This window comes from Morone saxatilis, unplaced genomic scaffold (genome assembly GCF_004916995.1).
Source record: "Morone saxatilis isolate NCDOM2014 unplaced genomic scaffold, NCSU_SB_2.0 Contig2, whole genome shotgun sequence".
Lineage (NCBI taxonomy): Eukaryota > Metazoa > Chordata > Actinopteri > Moronidae > Morone > Morone saxatilis.
In genome coordinates this window covers 895,806-905,880 of record NW_023339762.1, presented here as the reverse complement: position 1 = coordinate 905,880, position 10,075 = coordinate 895,806, and the positions used below count along the sequence as shown (strand labels likewise).

General features: G+C 40.1%; 1 protein-coding gene across 1 annotated transcript in view; it reads left to right on the top strand.

Annotated features, from left to right (window-relative positions):
- carmil2 (capping protein regulator and myosin 1 linker 2) overlaps window positions 1–10,075 on the top strand; it is a 28,531-nt gene that overhangs the window by 11,876 nt on the left and 6,580 nt on the right. The window contains 8 exon segments of the mRNA XM_035664768.1: window positions 349–458; window positions 910–996; window positions 2,049–2,177; window positions 3,066–3,182; window positions 4,635–4,711; window positions 8,533–8,620; window positions 9,166–9,249; window positions 9,343–9,409. Coding sequence (XP_035520661.1) covers window positions 349–458; window positions 910–996; window positions 2,049–2,177; window positions 3,066–3,182; window positions 4,635–4,711; window positions 8,533–8,620; window positions 9,166–9,249; window positions 9,343–9,409 — 759 coding nt within the window.

Below are 10,075 nucleotides of genomic sequence, written 5' to 3'. Positions count from 1 at the left end.
CAATAGATCCTCCTAATTGTTTCACACTGGACCTTTAAATAAAAGCCTATTAAAAAATAGCGATGAACACATTTAGAACATAAGGGGTGAACAAAAGGGTCACCACTGATGGAAATGTCATTAGTTTAGTATTTGGTGATAAATATTGGACAGATTGATAGCACTGAATAAAGACCCAAAGGATCATCAAAATTGTTACAGTTTGTCCTGAGGGTGACAGGAGCGTTTGAACATCCAAATAGTTTTACAACCCAACACAACGTCAGTTTCTGAAGTGAAATGTACTGCGCAGCATGCATTAACCTGTAACTCTGTGTAGATGTGAATTTGATGGTTGGATGTAATGATGATCTATGTTGTGCAGGAACTTCACTCTGCAGCAGGTGTCTCTCCCCCTGGCTGATATCACACAGAGTTACCGCAGCAACCCTGACAGAACAAGAGAGGCCCTGCACAAGGTCAGCGTGTACATTTAGCACTTTATGAGTGTGTTGGAAAATGTGACTAATATGGAAAATATAATTAAAAAAACGGACTGATGTACTGTATATACCATGCATTTGCTATTTCTCACATCTTGTTTTCTATAGCATGCCATCTTTCTGTCTTAATGAGTTTGCATGTAAGCATTTTGCTAGGGAAGTTTTTTACAATTTCATCCTGGGACATTGCCTATCAATGACTGTGCTAGGCTTTGAAACAGGCTTTTTGTTACTATTTATGTATCTCACTGAGAGTATGTTCAGGTTGTTGGGGGAGACCTGCAGGTAGAGTAGAGCAGCAGAGCAGATATATCAAGCCACTGTGGTGGTGAGGGATGCAGGTTCAACTGCCATGTTATTAACTTACGTGTGTGACACAACCAGTCAGTCAATGTGTGTGTGTGTGTGTGTGTGTGTGTTTGTGCAGATCCAGCAGTGTTTAGACAGAAACAACCAGAGACAGTCTGACAGAGTGGAGCTGCAGCAAGTGTTTAAAGCTCAACAATCTGAAAAGGTAAGATGTAGAATAGAATAGACATATAGCATATGTAGTTGTCAGTTAACAACAAGAGTGAAAATACTTCTGATTAACCCTAATATAGTATAATAAAGGATAAATGTGTTAAAATACCAATATATTTTAATTGGGACAGTCAGAAGCAGACATTTTCTCCAAATATTAAATATTGTAACAACTAGATATGACTTAAAGATCCCCTCCAGAGATGTATTAAGACATAAATACAAATAGTCTGCTTGGAAAAACAATAATGTATGTCTGATGTCCTTTTTTTCACAAAAAAAAGTATAATTTGCAGTTATCTCCTCCTTCTACCTCATTAAGAATTCCAGAATCTCTGAATATGCAAATGCTGGACACAAGATGTCTCCTACTTCACTTTAAAGTCCATTCTCAGTGGTTGTGCACTGGTGGCTTCAAGTTTATACATCACACTGTACAAGTTCCATACTGGATCACGACTGACTTCCAAACTATTTGTGATGTCACAAATCCCGCTCGTAGCCTCCGCCCCTTAAAAATCAGTTTGGCTTTGAAATTTGCATTTTCAGTTTGGCAACATGGTTTTTTAACATGTTTTATTGCTGTGGGATTACTGTACATTATAGTATGGCGTAAAGTGGAACATTATGGATGCTACGTAGGGAACACTGCACACGCGCCGCCATTGGAAATGAATGAGCTAAAGCTGCACACATACAGAACCGAAGCAGGTAGAGGGTGGAGTGGAGGACACTCTTGCACAAGCAGCAGGTGTAAAAATGACCAACAGTACTGAAATGGACTGTTCATTGCATGTATGAATGGCCTGCAGGAACTTATCTATAAGTTTATTAGTAACTGGAATTATCATGTCAGTTAAGGTTTGTGTATCAGGGTCTGTGTCAACTTCAAATAAAATACAGGTTCCAACAACAAATCTTTAAAATACTGGCAGAGGTGTGGTGCATAAGTATGTGATCAATCAATCAAACGGAACCGTCATGACAGTTTCTGTCTAGATCTGTACCCTCAGCTCTGTCTGTCTCCGTTCTCCTGCATTCTAGATGGTCCAGGGTTTGTATCAGCAGCTGGAGGACAGCCTTAAACGTTTAAACCACTGCAATGTTCAGGAGGTCCAGGCCGACATTCAGACAGCGCACGAGGTGCTGCACAATGCCAGGGAGTCCTTCAAGGTACAGGCTGCTCACAGGTTCTGGAAAACCACTGTGTTACGTCATTATGGGCCAAAATAATCACTGTTTTAATTGTCACAGAAGGATTAACTGATTCTTCTGATTATTATGTTATGAAGAGGAGCAATTTTTCAACTGAACTGAAAGACTTGCCCTGTCCAGTGGGGAACTGAAATCATTATAGCGCTCTTTTCAATGTCACCAGACTTTGATAGAAACTGAAATTTTACCTCACAGGACACAGGAGTTGCTGGTTCACTGCTGCCTTGCATGGTTAATTTGTTTGTTATTGTGTGAGTTTGGTGTTTTAACACGTTCATTTGGATCTGAACTAACGTCAGTTGCTGCAAGTTGCTGCACATCGAGGCAGCCGTAGACCAGAAACCAAACAATTTTTTGTTTTTTTTAAAGGAGTTTGGTGGCTTTAGAGAGAGCATAGGTGGATATAACAGCTTTAGTTCCCCATTGGAAAGGGTCTGACGGGAAGGTAAAATGGTGAAAATATAGTGTATAGTGCATAGTAGTAGTATAGTTTAATTTCTTGCATTTCGCCCCCTATGAACAACAACTTTTTGTACTTGATAAAAGCTCCTCATAGATTCTCGGTTTGATCAATTTGAGCAAAACAGGCATTTTGAGAGTTTGTGATTGTGCTTCTAATGTAGGAAATCACTTCCTGCCCTCCATGTGCAGTTTGCACAACGTGAACGCTGATGTGTAAACAAGCAGTTAACATATCTCCGAAAGTTTGAACAAAAAAGTGGCCATTATAAGTTTCTTTAAGGTAGAATAGGTGGCACAGTTGTTGTACTGGATTGCATTAGGTATACCAGGTAGTGTAAATGATGCTTTATGCCACTAATGTTTTTGTTGTCTCTCCCTGTGCAGTTTCTTCCCTCTCTGTATGAGGCAGGGAGGAAGTGTGCCTCTGATGGAGACCTGGTGAACTGCATCCTCGCTGATACTGCTACTGCATTGACTAATGAGTTTAACAGAAGCATACAGGTAAACGTTTAACACTTTTTAAATGTTTTTGTATTTCTGAAGGGTATGGAGGGTTACATAGCCACAGATTTACCAAAAAAGGTGTCAAATTAACAGATTTTCACTCACCGCAGATAATGTTTCTTTAATTCCCCAGTGACTTAAAGGTTAATTCAATTCAGATTAAAGCTAGGCTACTGAAATGTAACAGTACATCATGACAGCAAGATTACAAGTGAACGTCACCAACATACCCCCAAAGAAAGTTGGTAGTTTGAAATTAAACTCACGTTTCTGCTACTGTTGTTGCTGTCTGTCTGTCTCTCTCGTCTCATCTCTCCTTCTCTTCTTACTAAAAGGCAAGGTTTCTTCCGTTTGCCCCTTGGTCTCCAAAGGTCTTGCTCCATGGGTCTAGTACTGTTGGCTGGGTCTCTGTAAATAGTTAAAGTTTGAGTTCGGTCTAACCTGCTTATTTGAAAAGATGTCCCTGAGATAACTCTGTTATGACATCTTGGCCTATACAAATATAAAATTGAAGTTGAAAATTGAAATTGAAATGTTTAAATGTTGCAGCACACAGACCTTTTTCCAACAGCCATTTGACATGAGAACAGTAGTAGGGTAAACACAGGCTTTCCATGTTACTCATAAAGTTGCTGCCGGTTCAGGTCAAACCAGAGTCAGGGTGGCATGCTGTTGTATGACCTTAGCTACTTGAAAGGCGTCTGCTACCACTAAATGGAACGAACCTTAATTAGTGTCATAGGTAGAACAACCATTGTGTTTCCCCTATATTTGCTATCAAACACTGACAAATAGTCACACTATTTCAGCAACCGCGTGGGTTGGTGTTTGGTTTTCATGATTCAAGATTACGCTTTGAAGAGACACAGTCAGATATCATCAATGCTCTTATCCTATAGGTGCCCGTATTATATCATATGATTGTTTTAGCTGTGAGAGTGTTGGAGTTTGGGAATCGATAGAGATGTCTGCCTTCTCCTCTCGGATATAATCGTACAACCAGGTAATGGTACTAGCTTTGGTGCTCAAGCACCAAAATATAATACATTAGACAAAACTCACACAAGCAGAAATCATTGATCCAGCATACTCAACGCAATATTTAAGATTTTCTTCTGCGTATCATCCAAATGCAGAAGGAAGTGCATCTATCTATAATACGCGACGTGGCTCTATTGCTCTGACAGCGCAGGATGTAACATTAAAGAATTGTCCCCCTTTAGAAGGAAGCTGTAAAAAGTTATATCTGGCATCATCCTGCTTATCAATGTAGACACCGATAACGGTCAGCAAAGCTACACTGCAACCAGCTGGGATTAAATAACTTACATAACAGTATTCAGACCAAAACATTTATTCAGTGGGACTGGTCAGATCCAAGTTCAACGCTTGGCGTTGGGGAGTGGACTTTAATTGCCGTGCTCAAGCCCGTCACTCTGTGGTTTCCAGGAACTGGTTGCTCAGGCTGGATGGGGTATGCCAGGAGGCAGCACAATGTCCACACGCGTTGGTCCAGCAACCAGTGTGTGAGGCGAGTGTCAGTCAGGTTGTGTTGTCCAATAAGGAATGCAGCAGATACTCGATTCCTAAGAACTACTCTGCGTGGGAACACAGGGCAGTTCATCACAACAGAACTGCGGGTAGAACCAAATTGACTATATACATTGACTTCTTCAATGGTACAATTGATCATCAGTCCACTCAGGACTTTTGTGGGGCTTTTTGGGGGGAATATTTGTGTCTAAAAATGCTTATGATTTTGCAGCATGCTTTTCTAAAAGAATTGTGCATGCATGTTGCAAAAGTGAATACATTGCAATAATATATTAGATTTTTAGGTATAAATTGTTTAAACATTGAGGGCCACTTCTTCCAGAGAGAATAAAATTGCATAGGAGGGCGGCTGTGGCCTCCGAGGAATCGATCCACTTAATTGGAGAGGTTAGTTGGTTCGATCCCCCGTCTACCTTCCCGACCACACATGGTCAGAAGTCTCCTTGAGCAAAGATACTGACACCCGAAATAGCTGCCCCGATGCTGTGGCCGAATCGGTAACGTCAGAATGTATATGAAGAACTTTGCCATCACTGAGTGGCATGGCGTGTAGTGTAAAAGCTTTTTAGAACTAGAAAGGCGCTGTAAAGGTCCATTTACCATTCACCACTGTTGAGAGTAAGGTATGGCTAAACGTTTTGTGCAGGAAACTACAATGATAGGGCTTTTTGTGTTTTTCGGCCACAGTAGTTTCTCCTACACGTTTGGAAGGTGGAGCTGTGTGTATGTATGAATTGCCTGCTAGAACAAATGATACCAAAGATCAATTTTTACGTGTACAAAACCTACACCATAGTCAGATTATGACTTAATTAGGATTCAGAACTCAAAGCTTGGGACTTGACTCCGGACTTGCAAAACAATGACTTGTGTCATTTCCTTTCAGTCAATCAATTGAACAAAAGTTCTATTACATTTTCATGGAGGGTTGTTGTCTTGTGTGTGTCATGTTTCATTCAGATGTATCACCTAGCTAGCCAACTATCTTTTTTATGAGGACCTCACTACTCCACTCAACCTCCACTATTTTTACCTTTTTTTAGGTGGGAGGAATGAAAATGAGTCATCCTCAACATTTGTGGTGTTCTGGTTTTCAGAATGATGAGTTGTTGGAGAACAATTAGATACAAAATAGGATGTGGGCTCTACAGGATGACTTTTTTCCTCTGCAACTATCATGTTTTTCCAAAATAAGGGACAGAATATAGGCATTCTACACTGCGTACACAATTATTAGGCAAGTTGTATTCCTGTGAATTCATTTTATTTTTGAACAAATACAGTGCTCTCAGTCAATCCAACATGTTAATAAACCTCAAACCTGAGTATTAAACAAAGGAAAAGTGAGTTTTGGCTTTCTCAGGAGAATATCTATGTGTGCACAATTATTAGGCAACTAAATAAAAAACATAAAATTTCCCATTTCACTTGTTTATTTTCATTTATTAGAGTGAGAATAACTAATTAACAACTCGAAATTTACAAATAAAGACTTCAGAGAGGTGAGGAAGATGGGCACATTCTGAAATAGATAGAAATTTAGGGAGCACAACCATTTTAACAATGTTGACACGGCCAATCAATGAAAAGGGGAGAAGTTTCCATTTAAGGTACCATTTTTCACTTAGCAATTGACCATCCGAAGCAAGAGGGGGGCGATAACGTCAATGTGCGTCTTGTAAAATTCTATCCCAAATCCATCTGAACCGCATGCTTTGCCGCTGGGAAAAGAACGAATGGCATTTCTGATCTCCTCCAGTGTAACGTCAGAGTCCAATTCCAGTCTTGCAGGCTCAGGACTGTAATGTCTAAAGTATGGAGAAAATTGGCAATGTCTGTATCTGTGGCAGTAGATCTGGTAGTATATAGCTGGCTGTAAAAGCTAAAAAAAGTGTGTCTTTAGAACCTGTGTTTCGATAATCCTCCTCCAGTTCCAGCTAGTTCAGCCTCAATATCAGTGCAACTCCTGGCCCTTTTGCGAGTGATACGAGATGATGTGTACTCTTATAACGACTTTAAAGGACTCCCACAAAGTAGAATCTGAGACAGCGCCATTGTCATTAATGAGCAGAAAATCTGCAATCTTGGTTGATATGTAGCCACTGATTGTGTCATCTAAATATAGAGAGGGGTTAAATTTCCAATTATATTGAGGGGCATAAAGTTTGAAGTCAATCACCAATGAGAGGGGTGCATGGTCACAAATTAAGATACTATGGTAAGTTGAACTTATTACATTTGAAATAAGTCTAGAGTCAACCAGCATATAATCAGTTCTAGTGAAACTGCCATGCACGGGGGAGAAAAAAAGAATATTGTCTTTCTAAGGGGTGCTGGTGCCTACAAATGTCAACCAGGTCCAGAGATTTGGTAAGGTTATTGAGTACAGAGACAGATTTTAATAATGGGGCCGCAGGCGAGGAGGACCGATGCAATAGCGGATCAAAATAACAATTAAAGTCACCGCCGATAATTATATTATGATCTTTATATTCTGTGACAAGGTTGAATATATTACAGAAAAAATCGGGGCTATCGAAATTGGGGTCGTAAATGTTTAAGAGAACTAAAGGGACTGAGTTGACTGTACCCGTGAAGTATGAACCTCCCACTACCTCCGGTAGTCTGCGTTTTGAATACAAATGGAATGGGTCTGCAAACATGTATGGCAACCCCCCTCGCCTTGGAGGAAAAGGTGGACTGGTACACATGAGACACCCAAACAGATCCTAAACGCCTCTGCTCTGAAGGTTGGATATAGGTCTCCTGCAAAAAAACAATATCCTGAGACAGGGCCTTAAATGCAAAATCATGGTCTTCTTGAAAGATGCAGACTTTTTCCTGTACCACTGCTTGAAGAAAGTGTCTTCTAAAAACTGGCAGTAGGTTTGGGAGTTGATTTTAAGGCCATCTTCAACCCGAAAAGGTCCAACTAGCTCATCCTTAATAATACCAGCCCATACCAGTACCCCACCTCCACCTTGCTGGCGTCTGAGTCGAAGTGGAGCTCTGTGTCCGTTACTGATCCAGCCACGGGCCCATCCATCTGGTCCATCAAGAGTCACTCTCATCTCATCAGTCCATAAAATCCTTAAAATCATCTGTCTTCAGATATCTCTTGGCCCAGTCTTGACGTTTCAACATATGGGTCTTGTTCAGTGGTGGTAGTGTTTCAGCCTTCCTTACCTGGGCCATGTCTCTGAGCACCGAGCACCTTGTACTTCTCCACTCCAGGTAGGTTTCATTTCTGGAATATGGCAGCATTGGAGGTTAATGAGTTCCTGGTAGCTTCAGGTTTAATTCTTCTCAAGTCTTTAGCAGTTAATTTGTGGTTTTTTTTCTCCACGTTTCTTGCAATCCTGTTAACTATTTGCAAACAAAACCTTTGATTTTCAGTGATCACGCCTCAATACCATAGCTACTTCAAGAGTGCTGCATCCCTCTGAAAGACATTTTCCAATTTTTGACCTTTAAGTCTGTTAAATCTCTTTTTTGGCCCATTTTGTCTGAGGTAAAGAAGCTGCCTAATAATTATGCACATCATCACTTTAGGCCAAACCCTCCCTCATTTCATAAATACACAGCACCTGATAATGCTTTAATTCAATTAGCATTCAAGTTAATATAGCTTGGAGTTGGAAAATGCATGAATGCATGCATTAGATGCATAAGAATAAGATAAGATACTTACTTGCCTAGTAATTGTGCACGCACTGTATTATCTCAGTTGGCTTGAAAAATAGTGCATATAAGTCCCCAGTATTTCCTCTGTTCTTTCTTTACATCCATCCAGTGAACTGAGACAAACACTGAGCGTCTCTCTGGCTGAGAGCATCATAGACCAGGTACTACAGGATCTGACAATTGCACAGAACAAAATGGTAAGTGTGTGTGTGTTGTGCTTTATTTATACGTGTGTGTGTGTGTGTGTGTGTGTGTGTGTGTAGTGTTATGCTGAATACTGCGCTGTATTTTATATTTATTCTATGGTAAAATAGATACTGTTATGTGACAGTTTTTCGGCTGTATTTTCATTTAATGACCGATTAATTTCTATATAACTTCTACTGACCTCAGTTGGTAAGTGAAACAGTGAGGAACATTCAATTCAAAAGAAGAATTCAGAGAATTTGGACATTTTGTTCTTCAAAAGGACTCAAAAATAATAATAATTAATCAATTATCAGAATAGTTGGTGATTAATTTAATAGTTGACAACTAATCAATTGATCAGCTACTCAACTCTACTTCCAATAAATCCAATACTTCTTCTTAATGTCACTCTATGGCACTGCTTAAATACTGTTAAACCTTGAAAACACCAGCTGCAATTATTACTCATCATTATAATCACAGCTTTATTATTGATGTTTTGTTCATACACTGTGTGTAAATATGTTTAATATGTTCTTTATTTACTGTTTAGGATTGCCTTATAAAAGAAAATTCATGGCTCGCTCTGAGAATCCCAGAGCTCCGACTGGCCGACAACGACTTCCCAACTGATGACGTAAGAGACACACAGCCATCTATTTGTCCACTCATTCTGTTATTAATTTATGTGTTGCATTTTTCTTCATCCTCTTAATCTTTCCATCACCAGTACAGTCCAGCTTTCTGGAGAAATAGTTTCCACTGCAAGAGCCTGAGGCCTGCCCCTTCAATTAAGAGTAAGATACAGCTGCTATTACTGTAATGTCTCTTTTTGTCTCTCTGAATCTGAATTGAGGGTCCTCTTTTACAGGGTCCGCCATGTTGAACCGCCATGTTTCAACAGTAGCCCAGAGTAGACAAACCCAACACTGATTGTAGATAGGGTCTTTCAATGGACCTCTATAGTTTCTCCTAAACACAATTGGTTGCAATCTGCAACTTTACCACTAGATGCTTCTAAATCCTACACACTGGACCTTTAATGTGAAATATGTAATTTCTGCTGCTAGGGGGTGTCTCACACCAAAACTATAACAAAAGAGGATTTTTGATAGTGTTGTAAAGTACTGTGGGATGACGCCACCATTGCAGTCAGCTTCTCCCCGTTAGGATTCCTTCAGTGTTCATGGTTCAGGAGGTTTCTACTGGGAGCCCAATTATCCACAGAGGTCTCCTCCTCTCCAAAACAAACAGACCCGCTGATTAAAACCGCTAAAAACACTGAATTAAGCAGTTCCACCTTAAAAATCACTGCTTCTCCCATGCTGTTGGACAGACAAAGGACATCCCGGAGGAGGGCTGCGAGCGAGCTGACTGCTAACATTACTCAGCTGTTCCTGATAACTTTAAGACCAGACGTCCGAATGACTAAAAAAAAATCCTTCATCTGTTCAAACTCTAGA